Here is a 26,998-nt window from a genome sequence, read left to right as displayed (position 1 = left end):
AACTGCGGTGACGGATGCTGAAGATTTCCTGTGCGCCGCGCTGCCTTGTCAGCTGTATAGGAGAACGGACGAAAAGGTGTAGTTGTTCGCCTTACTGAGTGACTGCGAACGGGGCGCAGAGTGTTGTAATGGGCTACACCACGGCAGGAAAACGGAGATGATTAGAGATGATTATTTCGATTCTACGAAAGTCCGCTTCTACAAAAATGGCTGCGGCTTAGTTCAGCTAACCCTGGTTATGCAAGTGAAAGCCATACTTGCAAAACCAGCGTGAAGTCACGCTGCGGCCTATTGCTGCCAGCGAAGCTGATCTGTTTGCGCCAGCGCGGGTTCGAAACCCATGTGCGGCGCACTCGCAGCTATATTTCTTTTATTTCTGCAGGTCTAGCTGGCTTCAGACACAAAAACAGACAAGGGTCTTTTCTAGATTGAAAGCCTTAGTGCTGGCGCAGTAAAACTGATTAGACGTGAGTGATATCATTCTGTCGTCCAGGGCGTCGTCTCGTCGCAGTGAGAGAGCAGGCAAAACTCGCTGCTCCAGCTCGAAATACAGGACAGATGGACACTCCTCTGGTTGCTGCGGCCCGTCATCGGAGGTCCCCCGGTGTCTTTGTCTGAATAGAAATTGATACTTCGACCACTGACGTGCCAGCAACGCGAAGAATGCCATTGAGAGCCGTAACCCCCTCACGACACTGCGGGAAATTGTTCCAATGCCGTGCTCGAGCATCTCCAACAGAGCTAATAAACGGCGGTTAGTAGGTAACAGGGCATTAGCAGTTGCGTACTTTCTTACGTACTCATTTATTTCATTATTAGGGTACAACTTTTCATCCTTGTGTTAATTATGGGTGCTGACGCCTTGGACGGCACTTAGCCCCTCGCGCTAATAACGCTACATCTTACCTGTTGGCAGCGTTCTTACAAACATTAAGCTGGGAGGAATCTCTTCAACCGCCATTACATAGCGGCGCAGGGGAATCATGCTGTTATTGCCAATCTAACCATCTCCAAGTATTTATTTTTTTTCCGCGAGTGGTACAAAGTAATATTTGTTCTGCAGACATGGTCTACCTATATTCACACGATAAAAGCCTTATATACAGTCGTAAATGAATACAAGCGCCTTTTAAAGCAGTAGCTTGTGCCATAGCCCTGCAGTGCCGGCGCCGCATCGTTGCCACCTAACTCAGCGCTGCGCCCCTAGCGGCAGCTTCTGTCCCCATATCAAACCTCCTCGGAAGCTTCATGACGAGTAAAAATGTACCGAACGACTCTGCTAGCAAAATTCGTCACTCCGCTGGCGCTGAGTATAGAATACACATAGTTTTTAGTCAGTATTCCAGGAAATGATACACCACTAGCAACCCGACAACTGCAGCAGTGGCACTAGTTGCTTACTATATGTATTGACGAAAAAGCTAATTCACCAAACTTTGCGCTGAAAGAACCGAACTTATAACGGGAAAGGGCATACACGAATGTAGCAGGATGTCATTTAGTCGTTTATGCATTTCCAATAGAGGGCAGCGGGATGTCGGCAGGCACCTTTCTATCGAGGCTATACCAGACGCCGGACATACATCGTCAAAGTGCAAATGTTTGACCTTATAAATGCTTTAAACACTCAATAAAGCACTGGCACGCAAGAAAGGAAACCAAGGAGGTTCCTTACTATCCACGTCCGCTTCCGACGGTGTCTTTCCAGCGTCGTTCGAAGCAACAACGGCGTAATGACCGGCGTCTTGAGGCTTGACGTTGTCAATGACGAGTGCCAAGGTGCCATCGGGTTTCTGTTCTGCCCGTACCCTGTCGTCTAACTTGACTGGTTTTCCATCTTTAAGCCTGAAGGAAAAAAAGTGACACAATTTTGCACCGCGGCATTACTGAAAAGCAAGCCAAACGCAGCCGCGCTATTTCACTTCTTTTCATTAACTATCGCAAGTTTAGGTTGAAATGATTTTGCTCTCTTTTCTTGCGTTATGGCGCTTACCATTCAACTTTAATGGGAAGAGCGTCCGGAGCCACCTTGGCCTCCAGTCGAGCCGGTTTGCCCTCAGGCAGTGCCGCCGGTTGGAGTCCTTTCTCAAAGCGCGGCTTGCTTGGCTCCGCACCTTTAGGTTGTGCTAGAAAAAGGAAACAACGGAGTTCGCATAATAAAGCACACAGTGGCATTTTACTATGTGGCCCCACCAATAACTCTGCCGGTGGCTTGTAGGTATCCCATCAATAATATTTACGGCCAAAGTAGCAAACATCGATGGATACCGTGGTAAATGGTTCCGGACATTTCGACCACCCAAAAATCCTTAACTCGCTCTTGCGCCACAGCAAAGAGGCTTTATTTGCCTGTATGGAAATGCGCCCACAATGGCGAGAGCTCATATTGCAGCGTAATCGCAAGTACAATATTCAAGCCATTGTGCTCAAGTATATGCAGTCTTGAGAACTTTTCCAACTCCGCTTTGAGCTTCGTTTGGACGCCACTCGCGCTTTCTACGCCCATAAGTCTCGACACTGTCAAAGACGCCTCGAAATACTTGTCAAGTCCTGCGGCGGCTGAACTTACTTTTGACATCGGCCTCAGACTGCGTTGAGCCCTTGTCGTTGGTAGCTTTAACTGCGTAGCGGCCCGCGTCGTCAGGAATGACTTCGTCGAGTTCCAAAGCCACTGTCCCGTCGGGCTCTTCAACCAATTTGACATGGTCTGTTGGTTTAACTGGTGCGCCGTCTTTTGTCCTGCGTTCAGAATGACGACGGAACACCGCGTCACACTCAGGTACGACGAGCAGCAATTATTATCAAAACAGGCAGGTATTAAGCCATTGGACACAAGAGTCACATGAGTTTCAAACAAAATTAAAGCAATAAAAACTGCCACACTGACATTTTTCAGCGCCTTCCTTTCATGAACTTTATTCTACACGTAGTGATCGAAGCAAATGTCGTCGAATTTCCTGTGCGTCACTATTTGCGCCTCATTTCCGGGCAACTGGGTAGCTCCAGCTAAATACGAAAAACGTTCGCTACAAAATCAAAACAAATCCGTTGGGACAGAGTCTAATACCATTCTACAGGGGCAGCGGCCTCGGCAGGCATCTTTGCTTCCAGGCGTCCGGGCTCGCCTTCCGTGAGGGTAGTCGGCTTGAGTCCTTCTTCGAAGACTGGCTTTCCTTCCAAATCAGATGGCTTGGCTGCAGCAGAAAGAGCAGAACAGCGTATTAAGTTTTTAATTTAAGCAAATGTATTAAGTTATCACGCGTCCAGAAGAACAAAAGCTGGACGCACTTTTAACATCAGCGTCACTCGCTGCTTTACCCTCGTCGTTTTCGGCCATCACACTGTAATGACCGGCATCACTGGGAGTAACTTTGTCGATATCCAAAGCGATGGTTCCGTCCGGTTTCTCTACCATCTTCACGTGGTCAGACGGTTTGACTGGCTCGCCGTCTTTTAACCTGCCACGAAGGAGAAGGAAAGAGAAGACTGAAGATAATGAGCTTCCGAAAAAAAAAATGACTAAACGAAATAGAAAAAAAGATTTGCAGGAGAGGTGCGGTTTTCGACTGTAGCAACTGTGGTAGCAAAAGCAGTAGAAATAAGAAAAAAAAAAACTAAAAAAAAAGCGCAGCAACAATCACGTCAACCGCAGTAAATGTCATACGGGACTCCTACCATTGAACATCTGAAGGCGCACTGCCTTTGGCCAGCTTTGCCTCCAAGTGTCCAGGTTTGCCTTCGGTCAGCGTGGCATCTTTCAGGCCCTCGGAGAAAGCAGGACTCTTGACGCTGTCGTCGCCCTTTGGCTTGGCTGCGCAAGGCACCACACGTAGCACGAAATTAGGACGCGTAAAGTCGGAAAGTACTCCCCACGAGACAGGGAGAGAGAGTTAGAGGCGCTTGATGTTCATAGCACTCTCCCTTTTGACACTCACTTTCCACGTCAGATTCTGTGGCTGCTTTCCCTTTGTCGTTGTTTGCAACCACAGCGTAGTGCCCGGCGTCATCAGGACGGATCTCGTCGACTTCCAGGGCCACTGTACCATCTGGCTCTTGCGTCAGCTTTACGTGGTCAGAGGGCACGATGGGTTCACCGTCCTTCAGCCTGTAATCGGGGACAGAAAGCGCGCTCTTGAAGGGGTTAGAGAGGCACGGATAGAAGTACGACTACACCAAAAGAAAAATAATGTTCCGAGTACCATGAGTTACACTTTGAGTCAATTCACTGCAACTTCCTACATTTCAGTCGTTTCGTTCAGTCTAGTAAAAAGCGCTGGGAACCAATCTTCCATGAGTCACGATAGGCTTTTCTTCCATATGCACGCGTCCGAAATATGACAAAACTCGCCATTTCAATGTACACTAAAAATGCCATATTGACGTCTGCTTGGGCACATCGTTCATAACAAAAAAAGCTTGCTCAATGTGTTCCCGCGACGACATCGGAGCTGAATAAAAATCATTGTTCCCTTTTGAGACTGCAGTATTTTATGAATGGCAGCTCGCGATTGCCTTGGGATCGTTGCGGTCATTTTACCAGCTGATCTAAATGCTAATAAAAAAAAAAACCGGAAATCGGGCTATTTCGTATCTTTGTGCGCCGCGAGTTAACCCTTGTTTCGACTTCTTAAGCTAAGAGGAGGGCCGGTTAATTTATAGTAGTGCGTCGCTTTGTCACTGGCTATCGAAGAAGAAATGGCATATGGAATTGAAGTAACTGCATGCTTAAAGCATGCCATTCAGCAATTAGTGATGTCGCACTTGGCACTTGGATTTGGTATCGGCACACAACTCGTACCACTGCACATCGGGCTCCGGATGGCCAGGCACCTTCGCTTCCAGCTTGAGCGGTTCCCCATCTTCCACACGGACCTTGCTCGGCAAACTCTTCGCAACCGTTGGAGCAGTGTCTGCACGTGCCAAGGAAAAAAAAAAAATTGACATCGGTAGGAGTTTTTTTCGTATATTGCATTAAATGCAGCAATGTATTGTTGAGGCTTTGCAGTCTTTACTCATGATATAGCGTTGAGCATCATGACACAGACAATGAGGGTTTTGCCATTCCGAGGGTACCCACATGTCACTTAAGCGGGTGACGGGATATCAACGATAAAGTGAGAAAAATACCTTTCAGCGAAAGACCAGCCTTGGACGAAGCTTGTCCAGCAGTATTCCTGGCTTTGCATACCACTTCACCAACTTCATGAGATGTCACCTTCGTTATCTTAAGAGTATACGAGTCTCCTTGCTGTGTAATCGTGTACTCCTCAGACTCAGTGAGAATGCTTCCGTTCAGTAACCTGTATACAAAGAGATGGGGAAAAAAAAAACTGACGTCAGCTAACTATATGAAATATTTTTCCCGAGGAATGAAGAATAGGTAAAATCAAAATGCGGTGGTATTCGAGCACATTCTAGGCAAACAGCGCGGCCTTTTTTATTTATGAGAAAGTGCGCACGAGAGCTGGCGCCTTTCTGAAATAAAAGGACAGTTCTCTACTGCTACACACTCTGTTTCGCTTACCCAGCTCTGGCGCAACAGCTTATGAGAGCGCTTTCTACGACGCTGCTAAGTACTACACCATATGTGGTGGCGACTCGCTTGTTTTTGGCGGCAACGCGAAATGCATGCCTGTGAAACGCAGCTTAAATGCTCGCGTTCCCGGCTAAAACCACATGATAGGCATGTGTCGCATGAACTGAGATTTTACGTCGCCGCTACCCTTCTTATCGCTTATAGCCAGCGTCCTAATAAGGACTACTAAACACATGTGAATACGTTAGGAAAAATACCAGCCTGACAGGTAGATTATTCCGTAGAGCGTCTTTAATTTGTCTGCCATTTCGCTATCTCTTGGAACTAGAACTCAGTGACTGCTCAAATATGGGAGAAAACACGGGGTAAAATATGACAGCACATTTGTCTTCGCCATGCTGAAGCTCCTGAAGTTTTCACTTTTGTTTGGGGAATTCTCCATTAGCTTTCCTCTGGAACGACATTCAGCGGTACCTCAATGCAAACTGGTTGTGTCTCTCTGGTGCCACTCACCAAGTTGCTGACGGCGTCGGATTTCCCTTAATCCTGGCGTGAAACACCGCTTCTTCGTTTATGGTGACCTTTACATCTTCGAGCTCCTTAATAAACACTGGTGGCTCGCCTGTACAGATTTAAGAAGAGCGGAAGAAACTTAGAAGAGAGGTCATTTTCAATAAGCAATAAATCGAAACTCTTGCTTAGGGTATGAATGACAGGTAGCTTCAAGAAATTAGAAAGAAATCACCCACAGAGAGCCAAACACCACTAGTGCTCGCACTAGAGTGACTAGCCGTAAAAAGCGTTTAGATATAAGGACGGCAAGTAGCTTAGAATGCTTATTTAGGCATCTAGGGCAATAAACTGCACAGAAAGATAAAGACGATTTTTTGTATCAGAGTGCCCTCGTTATGCCTTTTACTGTTTTTGCCTTGAAGCACTTCCCTATCTTGCTTGGAACGATAAAGCTGATCATTTTGCCTTCACATCCGCGCTGTTCCGACAAAGGCTGAGAAGTCAAAAACTCACGGCTCACCAAAAGAATAAAAATGAGCAGCAGTCACGCACCTTTGAGAGTGAGCATCGCATCTGCTTCAGTCTCTCCAGCGCTGTTCGACGCCTTGCACGTGTATTGCCCGAAATCGTCATCAACGTCCTGAATAACAAGCGTGTACGACTCCGCTTCCACATCCGACGAAATCGTGATCTTATGAGAGGGTGACAGCTCCTTGCCATCTTTTTTCCTGAAAACAGAAACGAAAACTTACAGAAAAAAAAAAACTAGTAATGCAAAGGGAAACACTCACTGCGGCGAAGAGTTGAAAAATATTTTTTTGGCCCGATTGTTCAGGGCAGATGCTTAAAATTGCCATTCACTAAATTAACCTCGCTATCAAAGAATAAGGTTGAGCGATCGAATAGTGAAACTTCACAGGCTATGCCAATGAGTAATATGGCTGAATGGTAGACAGGCTTACCAAATAACGTCAGGAGCCGGAATTCCTGTGATAGTTGCCTGGAACTTTACAGTGGACCCTGTACTAGCTTCTTGGTCCTTGAGTCCCTTTATCGCCGGAGCAACAGGCTCTGGCAAGAAATAAAAACCAAAGAAATTCAATAAGAGAAGGTAGGTGGAAGCAGCACATTATGTCCGTAGCGCCCTGGTCACAGATGTTCGTCACAATGATAGATACGCAAAAAAAAAAGAAATTGTTTGCTGACCTTTCACCGTAAGTTGAGCCTTGTCAGTTGCCTCGCCCTTTTCATTAACCGCCTTGCACGAGTACTTGGCTTCGTCCCGCATCACTAGGTCCTTCAAAGTTATAGTGTGCGTGTCCCCATCCTCTTTGATTTCCACCCTTCTGCCTTCAAACAATTCTTCGCCGTCTTTGTACCTGAGAAGAAGTCAAAATGTGAGCACTATTCAAGGAAAACCCAGTCGTCTTGTTTTCAAGCACGTAGACGCAGCTTACTTTCGGCAGAAATTATGTGCATTGTTAAATTCGACAAAGAACACTCAGAGAATGAATTAAAGTAGATAAATATTTAGGAATCATTAATTGAAGGAAAAGTGGCACGAATGCCTTTTGATTGGGGGTTGCTTGTCTAATTCCCTTCTGTTCGTCTTCTGTTCGTACTCGGACACCGAAGTAGTTTTGCCAAGACGTTGGCACTTACCATGTAACCTTCGGTGTTGGTTTCCCTGCTACTCTGACCTCGAAGCGAACCTTGTCTCCAATAACTGCTACAGTATCTGCCATGCGTCGAATAAATGTCGGCGCCTCTGCATCGTCGGGAACTATAAACAAAAGACAGGAAATATGTCATCAGTGACACATATCGTTATACAGTGACGTGTGTCGTTATACATGCAAGCGCTGACATAACGACATAAATTAGGCATATGTGTCAAAAAGCGATAAATGTGAGAAACGACAAATGTCGAGTTTGTTAGACTGCTGCAAAGAAAAAGTGTCACGAGTCACCGCGATTAATAGCTGCCATGCGAACAAGAGAAAGTCATCTGTTTTGTGCCTGTTCGACTGAAATGCATCATTGACGGCACCTTGCACTTCCGTGGCGTTTCGCACTTTAATCGTGCGCCGCCTTTCTACCCAAAAGGAATCCTGAATCTTGTCTCGTGAGACGCACAAAGGGTTACGTACGTTTGATTGTAAGCTCTGCTTGCTGCGACACCCGTCCAAGGTTGTTCTTGGCAGTGCATGTGTAGAAGCACTCGTCATCTTTCTTGGCGTCCTTAACAGTGAGGCGATGAGTGCCGTTATGGGACGAGATGATGAATTTTGCGCTTTCTTCAATGCTTTCACCGTCCCTCGACCTGGAAAGGTTTAAGCAGTCACAACCAATTAAGTCTTCGGTACGTATTAAGACTCGTTTGTACGCCTCAGTACAAGTGACAAGGAACTGCATGCGCAGTACAATTTCAAGGTCATTACCAGGTGACGTTGGGTGTGGGAAAACCGGACACTTTTGCTTCAAACACGCAGTCCTCCCCTGAATAAACGCACTGGTTCTCGGGCTTCTTCTCAAACTTCGGCTTGCCTGAAAGAACGAAGAACAAATATGATCGTTTTTTTTCTTTCAGTGTTTACAGTCTCATTTTAAGTAAATAATTTTAATTTTACACTCGCTGTGCTAAAAACACATGTGAACAGGATTACGGGCGTCTTTATTTACACTAATGAAGCAAAATATTCCTTAATGTGAGGATTCCCAATAGAGTTGTTATTTTCAGGGTGAAAGTAGACCACGCACAACTATTCGGACAGTTTTCTATTCTGTAATTAAGCACAGCGTTCCCCCAAAATATCGGGTCCATAGATGTGGACGTGATAGTACTAACGTGATTGCAAGTATAGGTACTATGTCGTAGGCGCCGTCTCTAAAACTGAGCTGAGAGGCGCATTTACAGCAAGGTAAGCGCAATAAGCGGACGAAAGAGTCCTTCGCCAGTCAATACTTGGCTGTGGCACCACTCCTTGAAACTGAATTTCAAGCGCAGCGCGCAGGCCGCATGGTCGCAGTCGATAACAGCGTCGCATGCCTTAATTCCATTCTGTGCAAAAGCCTGAGATCGTACACACACAAAAAAAAGGAAACCAGCAAAATCACAGTTGATCTTATTGTCGAGAGTGGGCGTAATCATAAAACACATTGCAGGCCCACGGTAGAAGATTCTACGACGGCTCATAGCTGGGGCTGGCCGCGCTACAACAGGTGCCTTAGTCTTGACCCCCTACTGTTTTTCGAGGTGGGCGGCGCGCTGGATCACCGTGACTGCTTTCGCGGCTTGATGAGTTGTCGTTATCTGCCGCTTTTGTTCTTCTATGCAGCTGGACCGCGCTGTTGGCGTCAATGACTGATTTTGTTGCTTTGCGTACCGCGGCATTCAGCCGTTTTTCTTCGCGCTAGGCAGCGCGCTCAGCGTCCCTCCCAACTTCACTGCATGAACCATGAAAGCGTTCACCTATTTTTCTTCAGTCTTAGTGAAGCGTTCGACCGCAAAGGCCGACTTCTCACCTTGGTGCGCGGACACATTAAGTTGCCATTGTCGACATAGTCGAGTCCGTTTCTGCTCCGGCACCAAGCCCGCGTAGCATCTTCTGTCTAGAAAACGCTTCCTAACTCTTCACTCACCCGGCTGTATTGTGCCGCTACAGCCCTACACCGCCGAGCATTTAGAAGCGCAGAACGAACCTGCTCGATTTGCGCCGGCGCTGGTTCGAATCCCACTCGGACTGTTGGGAAAGTTTTTTTCTGTTGGATATAATTTGAATGGAAAACTCAGCTTTGGAGGCCGTTGGTGTCGGCGTCCACTTCGCCGAGATTTCGGTACGATATTTGTTTCAGTACCCAGAACGTAAACTAAAAGCATTATATACTTAAAACAACAAGTGGCGTAAAAGAGACATCAAGACAAGCTAGCTAGCAGGAGGAGCAGATAAGCCTGTTATATCATTACAGGATGGGCAAGTATGGGCTGTTACACTATATTAGAAGCATAGCCACAGACCCCGTATGAAGTGTTCCACAAACACCTCTTTTGTGGCCGCATCGTAGAGAGCCGTTAATAGGCGTTATGCCGGGATGGCCTGTTTCTGCTGCACTCTGTCGCATTCTGTAGCTTAACAGTAGCCACTGGTGCCGGGAATAATGTTGAACGATGGTCTTGGCTTTACTTACGCAGCCTGGGTCAAATCTCGACGCGAAAAATAGTTATCAGAACATTTATGCGAGACGGTAAACCACTACTGTCTCTCTCGGTGCATTTTTTTTTATTGCTGGTCCTGTGCTAACTTTATATAACTTGCACACTCGCGGGCCAGGTAGTGAATCAAAGAAGCTAAGTGGGACTTACTTTGAACAGTTAACTTTCCGCGCGTCGACGCCGACCCATACTTGTTGGTCGCAACGCATTCGTAGTTTCCGGCAAGCAGCAGCGTCAGCTCGTCGAATTCCACTTTGTAGGACTTTCCTTGAGGGATTTCTTTAATCGTGGCTTCCACAGTGATTTCTTCGTCGTCTTTTTTCCTGAAATAAGAATATCATACAATTGCCCAGTTTGCCAGAAAACTGTACGATGCGTAATCGACTGACGACCGGCTGACGGCTGACGACACTGCAAGTGCCTAATCATGAGCACGCTCGCTTGTGAGTCGGCAGGCAGCGGTGGACGCGTGAAGCGGCAACAAAAGCTGGAGTTTTCGGAAAAAAAAAAGAAAATTTGCCCGCAACACTAAAAGACTTTCTGTATTTCTTCTCGAATCAACGTACCTAGTAATTTTCCTCTCGCGATAGTTTGTTCACCCGCTAAGCAAAAATGAACACTTAGGGGAAGTGCATGAATGTCTGCTTCCTGTGTACGGCAGCTGTCCCAAATGCGGGAGGTACCGTCCTCTTGAGTGTGGGGAGCACTACAGTCTGAATAATTTGTGTAACAACAAGTAAGATTACCGTTTTTTTTTTTTTGAGGCGCTTCCGCGAAGCAATCTTCATGACAGGCAAAATAATCTCTTGAGCTCGAAGCACTTGTACGCACAAAAACAAATATCTATAACCTGTTACCAAGCCAGGAAAATGCAAACAAAATTCAGCAGCTCGGCCAACACACACACAAAAAAAAAGGCATGGTGTTCGGAGACACCTTTGGCGAGGACGTTACTTTATTACTGCACAGAGATTTGATTTTAATTTGGCGAGAAAACCAAATGCGCTGTTTCACCGTAAGTCTCGCATTCTGAGTACATTATTTACTTGCGGTATTAGACAAAATCAGCCATAGATTAGCAGGATGTGCCTCACCAGACGACTGTCGGGGTCGGAGAGCCAGCAATCTTCACCGTGAAGAAGGCGGCGTCGCCAACTTCGCCCTCGATGTCCTTCAGGCCTTCGATAATTTCCGGTTTGCCTGGAAGAAAAACGCTTCAGATCATATTCCTACTTTGATGAAGCTATAGGGTGAATGCGGGTTTGGTCTTGCGATCCTATTACAGTACCGTACTCCCATAACGAAAACACTCGCGTATTGAAGCACCGCCCACATTAACCATTCATTTCGGGAAATTTGATTAGATAAAAGAGTAAATTTTATCCCGCACGTAAACGCTCGTCAAAAATAAGCATCGTCTTTTGACAAAGAAGGTCCGTTCATAACGCGAGCAAATCCGGAACGTGGGGTGCAATGACTGCAGCGCTGTTACTTCGAACTAACTTGCCTTTCGTTATAAGTAAAAAAAGTTTCCCAAGACCTACTGCCATCTGTCCGCATCCGTTACCTCACATAAAGAAATGGTTTATGCGGGTTTAACGTCCTAAAGCAAATCAGGCTATGGGAGACGCCGTAGTAAAGGGATCCGGAAATTTCGACCACCTGGGGTTCTTTAACGTGCACTGACATCGCACAGTACACCTGCCTCTAGAATTCCGCCTCCATCGAAATTCAACCGCAGCGGCCGGGATCGAACCCGCGTCTTCCGGGTCAGCAGCCGACCACCATAACCACTGATGCACTGCGGCGGCCTCAAGTAAAGAAATGATAAACATCAAGATCAGTGGAAGCGAAATCAAAGCTTATTTAATTAAAAGTGGAATTAAAGAATGACGAGAGGTTTGCCCGTCTGATTAATAATCAAGTTGGTGAGCAGCGTCCAAAACTCGCATTCCTGATCCCTTTCGGGCCCGTAATCATCCGTACACCGTGTACCGTGTATCGCAGTGCTCCTGCAATCATCATCATCCCCACCTTCAACTTAACCACGCCCATTGCAGGGAAAAAGACTGTCCTCCTCCAGCTCTTTAATTCCAATAAAAAAAATCTTTTTTTCTACGATGCGGCATTTTGCAAATGCTACTCGGCGTTGCATTCCTGCAGTTTTCCCAGTTGTATTTGCAGATAGCAAGGCTGTGAGCAGTGTTCACGTACTGTGAATGGTCAGGCTCGCAGAGCAGGACTCCTTGCCGCACGTGTTCTGGGCTTCGCACGTGTACTCTCCGGCGAGCTCTTTGTTGGGCTTCTTTGCCTTGAGTGTGTACGTGTCTCCGTCGGACGTAATCTCATAGACGTCGTTCTCCTTGATCTCACGCTTTCCATGCAGCCTGCAGAAACAAAGAATGCCTGGCTATAAGCACCTGGAGCGTGAGGTTGTAATTTTTGCCAGCATAGAAACTTCCAGGGAAGAAATGAAATAAAAAGTCAATAATTTTAATGAGTATGCTTCCTTTTGCTCACGAAGACTGTAGTAAAGCACTTACAAATATGTATCCTGCACTGAAATGAGTCGCTCTAGATATATTTATATGTTCGGTTCCACCTGCTGCAGCAGCTGTGCTTATCGTTAGCTCAAACGGTAAGGGTTAAATGCCCCAGAGCTTGAAAGCTTGAGGAATACCTGCCAAAAATCATCGGATTCAAAAAAATTAAGCTTGAGCATAATGCTTTCTCAAGAACAGAAATTAAAAAAGAAACCTTAACGTTAATAGAACCTCAAGCTGCTGGAAAAGTTTCTCAAAGGGACTAACCATTTTACGTTCGGTTTTGGTTCGCCAGTGACTACCACTGTAAATTCGGCGACATCTTCTTCAGAAATTTCTTGGTCTTGCAGCTTCTTTTTGAATTCTGGCTTCTCTGGAAAGCGATCACACCACAACATCAGTTTTAGTTCAACATGATTAAAAGGAGTTTATATTTCTTGAGAAAATGAATGCCAGGAACCGTGCATCAAGTAATATAATGTTCATTGCCATGCAAAAAGAAAAGAACTGTACGCATACAAAAAAAGCGAAAACACAAACTGCAAAATGAGAACTCTTGACCAACATTGGAAGAAAGTCATAATCATCATCCTGAAAACGCCCACTGCAGCACAAGGCCTTCTACGCTTCCCTTCTCTTGGAATTCAGTCTGTTGCCCTTATTAGTGAGCAGTGGGGCCTGCGGAAAACCTTTGACCGGAAATTACCCTCTCTAAAAAGTAAAATTTGGAGTAACGATGCCGGCATGCTCCTTTGTCCTCTATATTTAGCATGTTCTGAGCCACTAAGTACCCTTGAAAAGTTAGCACAGCCCTGCTGACTCCGGCAGCCATCTTATGCAGGCTTACTAGACATTACTTGCAATCCACATGCCGTGAGTGGGATTTCGTTGAAAAAGGTCGGTTATGGATATGTAATACATACTCTGCGTGCTGAGGCGTCCTGTGCTCGAGTCTTCTCCGAGTTCATTCTTGATCTTGAACGTGTATTGTCCGGCGTCTTCGGGCGTGACAGACTTGATGACCAGTGTGAAAGAGGCGTCCGCTTCTTCTTTTGCGTAGACGTTCTTGTTATCAATAGTGACTTCGCAGTCGTCTTTGAGCCTGAACAATGTTATAATGTGTCTCAATTAAAAAGGAGACGTTAAAAATAGCATCTAAAGACGTTTAGAGAATCACGAAGTGCAGTTTCAGCGCATCTGTGGGCCTGAGTCGTGTTTGCTCAGCAGTTCGTACTTTCTCAATTTTCATTTAAAGACTTCGTTGTCTTTCGCGCACCTATATTAGGGGGTACTGCATAGACAACAGGATTCCTAAGTTCTGAGAAGACCTTTACCGCCTTTTGTACGCATCTCTTTTTTTGCGAATTTTAAAATAAAGTGTGTATCAGAAGCGGTAATACATATTTAAGCGGCGTTGGCTGCTTTCTTTTTTTCGTTACTTCGGACTCCACGCCAACCATACGATCAAAATATTTGGGGGCCACTTAAGCTCCGCCTGCACGGGTATGACGCGACAGTGTTAATGGGTTCCGTCAGCGACTTCACTTGCCCACTCAGAAATGGACACTATTTCAATATTACGTGAAATACCACACGAACTGCATATAAAGCCCCGCTTAACGAAACTGTACGAGCGTGCCTGCGTGGCCTAGGGGTGGTGTGCCTGACTCGCAGCCCAAGGGTCAGGGGTTCGACTGCCGACTAATGACCCCCCATTTTCTCTTCAACGCAGTTGATTTACTTTGTACACTTGCATGTCCTAATGACGTTAGAGTCACGTTGCAACCTTCGAATCACCAGTTTTCTGATGTTCTAATAACTTTCCATTCCACAACTCCGCGCGTGACGTAGCGGGACGGCACCAGCTGCTAGTCTGCGAAGCGGTGTTGCCTCTTCGTCTTGCTTTCCGTCCATTAGAGTAGCTTTTACGCCATGTTAAGTGACGCTACCGTGACACTGTCTTAACGGAAACAAAATGCTTTGAACAGCATATAAATAAATTTAACTTAACGAAGATATGTTTTAAATTAGCATCGTTATAAATTACTCAAGTCGGGGCCTATCCCTTCCTGAATTCTCATTCAGAATTTTCTGTTTTGCGCTACGATAACCAGGTGCAGGCACCCAGAGTGAGGCAGTGTAGCCTTTAGCAACATCCGCCTTCAGCAATTATTAATAACAGGTACTTACCATTTCACCTTTGCATCCTTTGCGTTGACTACTTTGACGCTAAATGTAGCCGACTGACCGACTTCGACGTTGACGTCCTCTAATCCTTTTACAATCTTTGGCTTCGCTGGAAGACATGATATCCCTCGTTAGGCTTACCATGCACGCAGTTACAACACAGAGGTGAAGACGTCCAAGAGACGCTTTACACAGAGAAGCGGTTTTTTAGACATGAAGGTTGGCTCACATTTAACTGTAAATTTCCCGGAGCATTTGTCCTTGCCCTTGACGTTTGCCGCTTCGCAAACCATTTCGCCAGTCATGTCAGATTTCGCTTCCTTGATGACTAGCGTATACTTCCCGCTTTCCTCGACAGATTGAAATTTGAAGGAGTCGTCTTCGCATATGAGAGAGTCATTGAGAGACCTGGAAAAGACGAAATTAGACGTTCATAAGTTAGCTTAGCGGATTAAGCAACGGTGTTAAGCGCAAATTACATTTATGCGCGTCAAGGGTGGAGGAGAGTGGTGTTACATTTCCCGTATTGGTATGCACGCATGCTGGCATGCATGCACGCATGCAATGTTACGGAGGCGCTTAACTATCATTGTGTGATGACAATGTGTTAGCATTAGTCCTTCTCCTTGCCTGAAGAGCTAAGGTTTCCGGCTTAGCGGATTAAACAGCTAAAGCTGACTGGCATGGGCTGATTGGCCCTCCACCTTCCACGATAGAAGCCAGCTGGTTTGTTCCCGCGGCCACCACCCTCGGGCTGCGCATTCCTTCGCCCGGGTCAGAGCCTCCTGCGTCCGCGGTAGCCACCCTCTGGGTACTTCTTGTAGCAGACACCTTCTAGCCACTCCACAAGGGGAGAAGGGGCATTCGTTCTCTTCACTTTTCCACCTGCCAAGTGGCAGCTGGTGGCAAGAGTACACAGCACTACGCCGGACACGTTTTCTTCGTGGCGCGGCTTCAAATGCAAACTCATTAGGAGAAGCCCCATTAAATGATTCTTAAAAGTTCGCAAGCATTAGCTGCTGCCCTCCTCTCGCCCCCAACATGATTTCAAGTGTGGTCTTTCATTAGCTCAATTGACCCTCTGCCATTCTTCTGTGATCTGTGATGCAGATGCAGGAAGTCTCTCTTCCGACTTTACACTCACGTGGTGCCCATGAAAATGTTATTATTGTGTGGCAAACTCGTAGATTAGGAAATCCTTAGCAGCCTTACCATTTCACTTTCGGAGCGGGGCTGCCTTCGACTTCCACTGTGATCTTAATGTTTGTCTCCCCTTCGCAGCATTCGACGTCAGAGAGTGGTTTCTTGAACTTCGGCTTGCCTGCAAGTAAAGGGCCGTCACCAACTTTCCAGGCGGGTGTGGGGTCGCAGCCACGACGAGCGCGTATTTTGTGATAACTCACACGTGATCGTCAGTGCTGCGCTGTCGGTTTCGACTCCGTACTCGTTCGCAATTTCTACCGTGTACTGCGCCGCGTCCTCCTGGTGCACGTCATCTATGATGAGACAATGGACGTTTTCTGTCTCCTCCAGCGTCTGATATCTGTGCCCGTCGGGTTTCAAGGGTTTCCCGTCTTTCTTCCTGCGGAGAGAGGGCGGATAAGAACCTGCGGCACGACGAACGCGGAAGCACGCTAAACTGTCAACGGCTGATTAAGCGCCTAAACCCGTAACCTTACTTTAAGGACTGTGTGAGGGTGATTTAGGTGGAAGCCGCTGGAGCAAAGCACGGCTATTCATACACGCGAAAACCTTTCCCTTTAAAGCAAGACAAGGTCATTCCAAAGTTTATCTCGTTACGGGTGGGTGTACCCAACACTGGAAGGAGGTGCATCGTATCACTGAGCTTAATTTCTCTTGAGCGGGAAGGAGCAAGAATGCAGCTTTGCAATACGCATACCTTATTCGTTTCAACTCTTAATATGTAACGATAATAACAAGAACTTAATATGAGAAGGGCACGAATGTGTTTCTTTTTTACAAAACAAGACGGCAAATCAATGCAGTCATATTTGGAAGCTCTGGATAGAATAAAAAGCAGCATACTTCACGCTTATAGGTGTTGTACCCACTTTCAGGCACTTAGAAGCCTGTGTATCAGATGTATTACACTGCAGTACTCACCAGCTTACGTTCGGCTTTGGATTTCCCGAAATCTTCACTCGGAATGTCACATTTTCCGTCTCTGAAGCCTCGTAGTCCTTCAGTTTCTGCAGAAACTTCGGTGGCGCTGAACGAAAGCAATTAGAGTTCAGTCAGATGCATCTGTTGAGTACAAAGTTTTATGCGACGTACGATGCGCATTGACAAACATGCAGGCAAGCTAACCAAAACACGCATCAAAAAGAAAACCTTGTTCTAGGCGATGCGAAATATTTAGCTACTTGATACAATTTTTGCACCGAGGGTCGAAAAGCTGCTTTTATTCAGGACGAAAGATGCGTACCATTCACAGAAACGGCCGAGAACCCTGTCTGTGTTCCCATCGTGTTGCTGATGACGCAAGAATAATTTCCAGAATCCTCCACCTTGGCGCGCTTAATGATGAGTTGGTGCGCATCTTCTGCCGGCTGCGTTATCTTCACGCGGTCGTCCTCTACCACCGCTTGCCCGTCCTTGTACCTGTAGGGGACGAGACTCAGTGAGCAGTCGTTGATTCTCATGCTTTCATGAAGAGCCAGGACAAGGGTAATAAAACGACTCTATTCTGATCCCATTCTATCTTTCTTTTTCCCCTCTATGTCATTGGGTAAAGTGAGCCAAGGACATAGTGAGGGGCGTGGCATCAATCAGCCAATCACCAACATAAAAAACGAAACTAGAATGGAACCTGACTAGAACTGTTATACTATGCCGGACCTGAGAGCTATTTACTGCCGACTGCTTTATCTCACCATTTCACGTCTGGAGCCGGAGTTCCTTGCACTTCAACGTCGAGCTTCAGCACATCATCGGTCATGACCGAAACGTCTTTCAGTTCTTTCTTAAACGTTGGAGTGGCTGAAAAAATCCGCGAAGAAAAAAAACAGCGAATGTGAAGCAACCTTCAAAGTGAACGGATGCGTCACTTTTTTTCTTTCTCAAAGGTATGACTGAATACGAAGGCACTTTCTGGTTATGACGTATTCTTCTGAAACCGACGCATAATCCTGGAAGTAGTAACCCGTAACTAGCCTTGCTATGAGCTCTTTAATTTCCTTCTTAAATCTTTTCAAGCTATATTCTCTTAAAATAAAACGAGAATGAAATTGTGAGACCCTGTGGTGAAATGCGGAGGACCTTGTTCGAGAAAATACACTTGAATTTACGTAAACCCCTTAGTTTCTAGTTAACGATGACTTTTTTGGAACTGAACTATATTGTACGAGCGCGCAATATTGCCAAGACTTCGGGTCGTAACGTAACGAACTCAAGAGATATAAATATACCAGAACACTAGCATGATCCACAGTGTGCTCTGCTAACGTTTGTACATTTCACCATTATCGCGTGGACGCGGAGCGAAAAGAACGCAGCATTCCGTTTTTTTATAGTGCTCTCGATTTCCTATCCAACGAAGCTGGCGATGGGATGTGTCTGCTTACTGCCATTGTTTTTTTGCGAACAAGGGTATTAAAATGTAAAAATATTGTCCACTTAAGAATTATCCAATTAACAAAATATGGAGAACGCACGTAAGGAAGCACCTGTGCGACAGGTGCGCCAGCTCACACGCTGTTGTGCACTCTGTGAAATAGCCGCCTTTCAGCTGATATCAGATACAGTAGGTGAGAACTAAAAAAAGAAGACCGGGGCCTGAAAGTTGCCGCTCATTTCAAAATGTAACTAATACTTCTGGCCCATGCAATTTTCTGTGAGAGTGCATCCCCAGTAGTGTTTGTTTCCGCGTGAATATACCAGACACTTCACACTCGCTTGCGGTGGCAATGTTGTACCAAAATATTTAAACTCTCGAGAGTTACCACTCGTTGAGAACGAATGCACAAGCTGCTCCTGTTTACTCACAGTTGACAGTCAGTCTGCATTCAGTGTTGGCGGTTCCGGACTCATTTTCAGCCACTACACTGTATATACCAGCGTCGGTCTTCTTCGTGTTCTTTATGACCAAAGTCATTGATTCTTCGTCCTCAAACAAGAACCGGTAACGCCCGCCTGCTTCGATCACCTTTCCTTCGTGCTTCCTGCGAATGATGTGCATTTCGCGTCAGTGTCACTGATTTGGGAACGGAGAGAAATTCTCGTATCTGCGCGTCGAGTGCAAGACGCCTTACCAGGTTACTTTTGGCTTCGGATATCCTTTCACTTTGAGCTCCAGCATTGCAGAAGCGCCTTCATTTACTTCAACGTCAGAAAGACTAGCAGTTATTGTTGGGGCTTCTGGAGCCTTTTTAATCACAGCACCTGGGTGTAGAAAGTAGGAGAGAGAATTAGGTGTTCAGGACAAAGCTGTGCAGGCAGGTAAGCCAGAATATACTTCACAGTGCTGACCGCAAACGCCGGCCGCCAGACGGCGGTAGTGACCTCCGCTGGTTGAAAATCTTGCGCCTGACCTAGCCACTGAACATTTCGTATTCTGTGCGAAAAAAATCAGTCTTTTGCAAAAGGGACGAGATAATTCGCACAGATGCAAAATTATGAACAACAAGCTAAAGTAGAGTAAAAATAACTATCTCCTGCTAAAACACTGCCCCTCCATCACGTGCGAAAGACTTTATTAGCTTTAAACATGGCCTCGGCCTCGTTATTACTATCAAAACAGCTCCTGCACTAGTCACGTACCCACTGATCACGGTCTGACCAGAAAAAAGCCCGTGAGGCTGGAATTTAGACAGTGAAAGTATTTTTTTCGAGAGGTCTTACGTGAGCGATTACCTGTTTTCAAGTCTGTGCAGGAGTTCTAAACTTCTGTGAAGACCTGTAAGTATGCTTCCGAAAAAAACAAAATCTACTTTTCTGAACATGTTTTCGCATGAAAGCTGGAAGTCGTGAATTAGGCACGTTGCCGACATCAAGGTCAACGGCGGGGAAGTTTACTATTTCTCTAAACTACCATGCTTACAACAGATAACAAACATTGCTCTACGTGTACGAATCACAGCTTAGAGTAAGGCCAGTCGAAAGCCGTTTCTGTAAGCGCAGGCGCAATGCCACGGAATCAGTCAATCTGGGAGCGGCAGCTTACGCTCGCAGCTTGGCTATCGATCTGCGACCTTTTGACAGAAAGCAAGAGTACTACCGAGGCCCGTGCTCGCTGCAGCCGAGGTTGCCTGTAGAGCGCCTCATTGAAGAAAATGGTGAGGTTAATCATGGAAGTTTGCCTTCAAGGTCCACGAGAAGAACGTTATAATTCACTGTACAGTGGTCCGAGAGCCGATTCGCGGACACATCAAACAAGGAACACACCCGCCTCACCGTTGCGCCGCTACCTTAATGATATTTCGTAAGGTGAATGAATTTGTTTCGTTTTATGGGGTTTAACGTCCCAAAGCGCCAAAGCGACTCAAGCTATTACGGACGCCGTAGTATAAGGCTGCGGATAATTTCAATTGCCTGGGTTTCTTTAACGTGCACTGACATCGCACAGTACACGGGCCTCTCGCATTTCGTCCCCATCGAAATGCGACCGCCGCGGCCGGAATCGAACCCGCGTCCTTCGGGTCAGCAGCCGAGCGCCGTAATCACTGATCGACCGCGGCGGCTGCACGGATTCATTTATCATGTATAATAAATACCTCCCAAAATTAATCGGACATAGTTTATTCGGGACGTTTTGGGACGTTCTAATACTAGAATGAAAATTATAAGTTGAAAGTCTCAGGAGGAAAATGTAAATAAACAAGTCAAGTAACTGATGTTAAGATATAAATTTCAGATGAACCTAATTTTTTAACTTTCTTTTTTCGCTTCACGGTGATGATGAAGACCCAAAGAGTAAGTCGGCTTCGTTTTTTTTTCTTCTTCCATTACATTATTTCGATAAAAATTATTTCCGCGCTATCTCCCGGTGCGCATAATAATGATAATAATAAAATTAAAGAAACTCGGAATATGCGCACGTCACGAATTATTCGTGCCAATTTGACAACTCTAAGCATTTTTCACGCGGCTGTTATCAGGTGATGGCGACAGAACGGGCCCGGTAGCACTGTTGCGGTCTGCGTGTTCTACAGACAACACACGAGACACTTCTTTTAAATCCTAGTTTACACGACTACCATGCGGCTGTAACATGAACGAACAACGCGCGGTCCAAAGCTGCACGCAGTGTAATAAACAACATCAAAAGCAATGGTCTGTGAACAGTGAGGTGAGTTTGCTGGCAGTTATTATTTTCATGCCAACCGACTGATCTGCATGTAAGCAGCGGATAGGGTGTTTATTTTAACAATACATCAAATTCCAAAGGCTGGACACAAGCGCTCTGTGAATCTTACAATTTCGGAGGATCAGCTTTTGCGACTCAAAAAACTTAGCTCGTGTGTAAAACGTAAACGCCGGCATCCAAGCGCTTGACAGCCGTTCGCCGTAATGTCCTGACTAGGAAAGATATTCTTTTACCAGTAAGTATTAAGCACGCATTTCTTGCCCGCTGGTCCCTCTGCTTGAAATCCCGATCAACTCGTTTAAAATAAGCACCCTGTAATGGTCGTCTTGTTAATTCAGTACAGTCAACAACCATGCACAAACACATAAACGTGCTGAAATGCACAAAGAACAAGTTATGGTGAGGTGACTACAACAAAGTGACGTACACAAACAAGCATGTCCATTATTTACATCTACAGTGAGGATTGGTCGGCATGGTGATGAGGAAGATGCTCTGTCCGTATCGATTGTTGAAAACGTACACATCAAGCAAGGTTGCACAGCTTATGTCAGATTGGGAAAAGAACTCCTTTTGTTGCACTTCGCTTACTTAGGTGTGTAATCTGTGAATGTGTTCATATTGTTTTTTCTTACGGGAGGGGAAGTAAGCAACAGTTTTTAATCAGTTGGGCTTGTAGACGTCAATATATATTTAAGGAAGGAAATGGGTAAAGAATTTTAGGCACATCAAAACAACACGTGGAGTACTTGGAAAGCCTAAGAGTTAAAAGTTCGGGAATGAAAACTGCCAAACCTTGAACTGTTAGTTCGGCACTACAGGAAATTTTCCCACTGGATGTGCTGGCAACGCACGTGTAGAGACCAGCATCATCTGGCGTGACATGTTGAAAGACCAAGGATAGCGTGTCCTCGATATCGTCAAATGTGACTTGAAACCGTTCACTGGCTTCAAATTCTTGACCATCCTTGAACCTAGAATGATAATTAGAACCGAATCTGATGATGCAGCCGAGTCACTAGAAATGTACTAACAATAATAATGTTGTCTACGTTATCTCGTACATTCCCTGAAATTAGACAGGAAAGAATGACTGCTTAGTCGTAATGGTGCACTTTAGTCTAATTTTGTCGACATCAATCGTGATATCAAGAAAAAAGGAGTTTAATTTCAGCAAAATAATTAATAATTTGAAATGGAGAACTTTTTTTACAGTCGGAGCTTTTGATAACTTTTATGCAACTCTTCAAACCGTAGATTTAGAAATTTTTATTTTCAAAGAATCCACCTTACCATCTAAACAGGGGTGACTTCGGTGGAGGTGTTAGGGGACCTGATCCTTCAGCAGCGCTATCATCTGCGGTTAGCCCTTGGAATAATATCTTGTCTTCTGTGGAGGTCAAAATTATGCACAGCGCATTGAATAAACAATTCCTTAACAAGTTTACGCTCGTAACCAAATGGCGAACAAAAGACACCACTCTCACAGTTTAGCGCAGCAAAGCAACAGAGGCTAGGAGAAAATCAGACGCATTGAAGAGCTTAGGTATTTTACATTTTAAGCGTCGCACACTACGTTAGTGAATAAATTGCAGATTTTATACTGCAAGCTCTTCTATAAGCCTGGATAAGTATGTATCGGTTTGCAAAAAACGCTTGTGAAAAGCACACACTTTAAGACAGCTTACTATTTGCACTACAGTCGCTACGCATTTAAACTAAATTTCGGCGTGGGACTTGTGCGTTCTCGTCTGCTCAATATTCTTTCAAGAGTCTTTTGGGAGCGCCGAATGAGCGAAGGTTAAGCGCGAATTGACGTGGTTATGCATGTGTAAATGCATAATACCACGCGTCAATTACTTGAGAAGCGAAAAGTAGCGCAGAAGCGTTTGTTGAGGCAAATATGTTACTCTTCCCGCTGCTTTGGCATAAAAAAAGATGCAAAACTTTTTCAATGCAACGATTAGCGTAAAGCGTTCGAAAGCGATGAAGCGGGAAAAAAAAAACCACTGAACAGGTCCATTTCTGTCACTCTAAATGCCAGGTGCATTAATTATTTCTGGTGTTGTAAACACATGGGCATATCTTCATTAAGACGCAAAGACATACCTTACGTCGAACTCTCGTGTGATTTGAAGGAGCGACAGAAATGTCACCTTGTTTTGGTGGCAATTTAAGTTTCCATCATTAGGTTCATGCATGCTTTTGCTTTAGTAGCGGTCACTCCGGCCGATTAGCTTTGCTCTCGTGGTGCAGACAAAAAAATGGGCATATGAATAATGAAAAGCAGCGCCATGCCAGCGTGTGCGCGAATTCACTTGCAAGGAGAGAAGCAATGCGTAAACTTATGAGAAAGACAGAGACATTCGTCGATACCAATGCGGCCGGAAACTCTGCGTACGAGGAGTGTTCAGTATGTTTTACCGCCTGGGCAGCAAATTTTTGTGAAGTGATGGAACTGAAAGAACTTTCCTTCAGCTGCAAGTTGTGAAGGCGTTCTCTCCTTCGAGTAAATAGTTTTTCGCTGTCGTCTTTACTAGCGCCAATGCACTTCCCCGACCGGCACTCTAGTCTCAATATGTCGTCGCTGCAAAACTTCATAGGACGGCTACCACCTCTAACACGGATTTCAGCTAGAGTTATGGGTGGTGCGTGAGACAATGGATAGCGAAGACAAGTGCCATACGGCTGGCAACTACTATGATCTCACGTCAATGACTTTGTCGTCGCTGAATTGCAATCTGTCTGGCTAGCGAGGCGAAGCGTCATATGGCATTTCGCCTCGCTTATCGTGGCACGCGCTGCATGGCATTCACGTCTATGTTAAGCAGTTTATTTTATTTCTGCCGGGTCACGTTATCGAATAGAACTACGCGCTGGAGACCAACCCTTTCACTTGAATTCATCACGCGATGTGACGCGCCGCATCTGCTGGCTCCTCGCGCCAAATCACGCTCGCTTCAAACCTCGCCACTTTCTTCCTCTCCCCTCGGCGCGCCTTGCCTCCTCCTCTCACTATTTTCTTCTTCCGACGCAGACGCCGCGATTTCAGGAAACAGCTTTAACAGCTGTCGTTGTAAAATGAAGGCGGCTGCTGAGGACAACAACGGTGCACTGCAATGCCGATGAGCTCTTGACCCGACGCGAAGCGCATGCACTTCGTATCTTCTTTTGTCTTGAGGAAACAGCCAGATGTCCAAAAGCGCTAGATCAAGCTGTAAGGTAGAAGAAATAAAATATCTCCACGTCCATTCGTCTGCGACGGCATACAGGGACCAGTGCAATGGTGGCGGGAATGCGTCGTCGCTGCTGGAAACTGTCGAAAAGTGGCGCACTCCTGAGAAGGAGGGCGCCGAAAGCTTTAGATTACATGCATTGCCTTTCAATTCCACTGCTAATATGAAAGTAACAGCCCAGGAGGGAAAACTTCTTGATTACCCCTCGTACTATAGCGTACATGGAGTGCGTAATGAAGGTCTGTCGTAGGCAAGGAGGTAGAAGCAGAGAACACGCAGCGTTCTCATGTTGTGTGGTATGCCCTAGTAATCGAGCTACGGCAACCGCTGGCCTTTTTTACTTTCACTGAAATGGAAAGGACACCAAACAGACACATTTAATTACCATGAATGAACCAAATGACGGTATCTCAAATGTCGCAGTTGACATGATGATCTATGTGCACATTCTTCCACATGAGACTTAGTAAAAGTAGGTCAGATGGGCAGTTACGTCCACGGGCTGCCTCCTCCTTGCTTTTAGTTGAAAGTGCTGACTTCACATTTTCTCTCAGACTTCTAAGTCCTACTTGCCCATGAATCTGGCCGATGGTTGTCCTTTCTTGTCTGAGGTAATAAAACCCACTGATATCCCAGCTCACAGTGTATGGTGCTCTAACCGTTATCCCTTTCAGTAGATGTCAAGTGTAGTCTATTGCTAGCTGCATTGTTCCCGTTTCACAAGAGAATACTAAAAAAAAACAGCGTTGCTTTGGCACAGTCCTTCTCCGATATGCTCCGGCCACTCCGCGAGTGGCCGGAGCAGTCTCCGAGACGTCCGGTGGATTTTCTGTGGTGTTCCTTACATTCCAATGCTTCCGTTAGGACAGCTTTCCCTCCTATTGGCTACTATGTCAAAGAACCAGGGGCGCGACAAGAACCCCATCTCAGAACCCAGAAACTGCTCTGGTTACGCGTGCGCGATCTTTGTACTGTTTTAAGGGCCTGCTGTAAAAAAAAAAAGAGCAAACAATTCTAAAGAAAATCCGGCATGAAAGTGACTGAACTGAATTTTACGATGCGTTTTGAGTTATTCTGAACGTGGTGTTACTATGACAGCTTTATAATTTGCAGGTTAGGGGGAAGTGTCCCTCGTTAATGTAATAAAAAAAAGTCATCCACAAGTTCATAGTTCACGTTCCTCACAATGCTTACACAATGAAGCAAAATACGAGTTCGACCTCAGGGTCTTGAGTACGTCTTCTCAAGAAAAAAAACATGCAAAGAATTTTTATTCCAGAAACTGCTACAGAGCTCTGATACGAAATAATGCGGCGAGAACTCGCTTCAACGCACCTCTTATACTCCTCCTACGATTCTGCGTTGCTTATAGCAGGTGTGATAGGATACTCAGTGTGATATGTTTAGGTTAGTATTATCGTGAAACAGATAAAAAAATTGGCCACAAGGTGAACAAGAAATATTGATTGTCGTCCACAAATAACAGGCATTAGAGTAACTTATTATGCATGAGATGCTCGTTCAACAGGTAAACAAAAGCGAGGTGACAATGACAATGACAACACGTGACAATGGAGCCACAACAGAACACTTTTTTCACTGTTGGATGAACATCGTAGTTCATCCAACAGAGAACTACAATTTTCTTAGAAAGCCTATAAATTCTGAGGTTTAAAGCAGAAAAATAGAAGCGCAGGACGCCAATGAAATGACACTTACAGTGAGTAAGAGTGCAATATGTGAAGCACTGCAGGATCAATAAGTATCGATAGCGGCACTTTCTGCTGAGACGTAAGGAGAAATAAGTCTTGCTTACTTGTAACGGTGATCGTTCCCGATGACTCATCTTTGCCCTCCGAGTTCACAGCTACGCACGTGTATTTTCCCATGTCTTCAAAAGAAATGTGGTCGATGACGAGTTCGAACACTTCCTTGCTTTCAAACACAACTCTCACCCGGTCATCTTCTACGAGCTTCTTCCCATTCTTGTAGCTGAGAAGAAACAGCAAACGTCATCAATCTAGGTGCTTGACGCAGGAACAAAAGGTTGGCGTCGTATTCTAGGGTAGCCTTCTCTGACTATAACTGCCTCTTCAGCCAGCAAATACGCCAATACACAATTTGCCGTAGGACTGACATCTAAAACTTTTGTAAAGCTAAAACTTTACAAGAATGTTGCGCTGCTGTTGCCTTGCATTCTTTTTCTCCTCAGTTTTCATATATCAAGAGTTTTTCAACAACGCCTCTGCGTTTTCTATAACAGTAAATCTCTGCTGCCTTTAGTCGGATGCAAGTCAAGAGCGAAGCGGCAAATGCACCTCAAAGGAGATCCTCCAGCCAATGGCGTCCACCGATTCTCCCCCTCTCCCAGATGACCAATCCCCTTGGGCCGGCTAAGGCGAAATTGCAGGGGGTGGCAGATGAACTGGGAATAGTTAACTACGT

The 26,998-nt window shown here is 45.6% G+C and overlaps 1 protein-coding gene across 6 annotated transcripts in view; it reads right to left on the bottom strand.

The window, feature by feature from the left end:
• Obsc (Obscurin) overlaps window positions 1–26,998 on the bottom strand; it is a 161,443-nt gene that overhangs the window by 54,331 nt on the left and 80,114 nt on the right. For 5 of the 6 annotated variants that reach the window (XM_089579582.1, XM_089579586.1, XM_089579583.1 and 2 more), the window contains 33 exons: window positions 26,370–26,545; window positions 22,611–22,707; window positions 22,113–22,291; window positions 19,264–19,393; window positions 18,998–19,173; window positions 17,887–17,992; window positions 17,439–17,614; window positions 17,117–17,222; window positions 16,396–16,574; window positions 16,205–16,313; window positions 15,222–15,400; window positions 14,996–15,101; window positions 13,729–13,907; window positions 13,073–13,178; window positions 12,477–12,649; window positions 11,357–11,462; window positions 10,413–10,585; window positions 8,491–8,596; window positions 8,200–8,372; window positions 7,712–7,832; window positions 7,256–7,428; window positions 7,012–7,120; window positions 6,602–6,777; window positions 6,050–6,158; window positions 5,128–5,300; window positions 4,799–4,910; window positions 3,936–4,105; window positions 3,676–3,811; window positions 3,289–3,458; window positions 3,068–3,194; window positions 2,570–2,739; window positions 1,994–2,126; window positions 1,676–1,845 (listed from right to left, as the gene is read on the bottom strand). In XM_089579582.1, coding sequence (XP_089435708.1) covers window positions 1,676–1,845; window positions 1,994–2,126; window positions 2,570–2,739; window positions 3,068–3,194; window positions 3,289–3,458; window positions 3,676–3,811; window positions 3,936–4,105; window positions 4,799–4,910; window positions 5,128–5,300; window positions 6,050–6,158; window positions 6,602–6,777; window positions 7,012–7,120; window positions 7,256–7,428; window positions 7,712–7,832; window positions 8,200–8,372; window positions 8,491–8,596; window positions 10,413–10,585; window positions 11,357–11,462; window positions 12,477–12,649; window positions 13,073–13,178; window positions 13,729–13,907; window positions 14,996–15,101; window positions 15,222–15,400; window positions 16,205–16,313; window positions 16,396–16,574; window positions 17,117–17,222; window positions 17,439–17,614; window positions 17,887–17,992; window positions 18,998–19,173; window positions 19,264–19,393; window positions 22,113–22,291; window positions 22,611–22,707; window positions 26,370–26,545 — 4,784 coding nt within the window. The remainder of the gene's footprint in view (window positions 1–1,675; window positions 1,846–1,993; window positions 2,127–2,569; window positions 2,740–3,067; window positions 3,195–3,288; window positions 3,459–3,675; window positions 3,812–3,935; window positions 4,106–4,798; window positions 4,911–5,127; window positions 5,301–6,049; window positions 6,159–6,601; window positions 6,778–7,011; window positions 7,121–7,255; window positions 7,429–7,711; window positions 7,833–8,199; window positions 8,373–8,490; window positions 8,597–10,412; window positions 10,586–11,356; window positions 11,463–12,476; window positions 12,650–13,072; window positions 13,179–13,728; window positions 13,908–14,995; window positions 15,102–15,221; window positions 15,401–16,204; window positions 16,314–16,395; window positions 16,575–17,116; window positions 17,223–17,438; window positions 17,615–17,886; window positions 17,993–18,997; window positions 19,174–19,263; window positions 19,394–22,112; window positions 22,292–22,610; window positions 22,708–26,369; window positions 26,546–26,998) is intronic. The other variant, XM_089579587.1, reaches the window with a different exon arrangement.

Source organism: Amblyomma mixtum, chromosome 3 (assembly GCF_055824585.1).
Source record: "Amblyomma mixtum isolate Tamu chromosome 3, ASM5582458v1, whole genome shotgun sequence".
NCBI lineage: Eukaryota > Metazoa > Arthropoda > Arachnida > Ixodida > Ixodidae > Amblyomma > Amblyomma mixtum.
The sequence above is the reverse complement of the archived record's forward strand: the minus strand, read 5'-3'. Positions and strand labels throughout refer to the sequence as shown.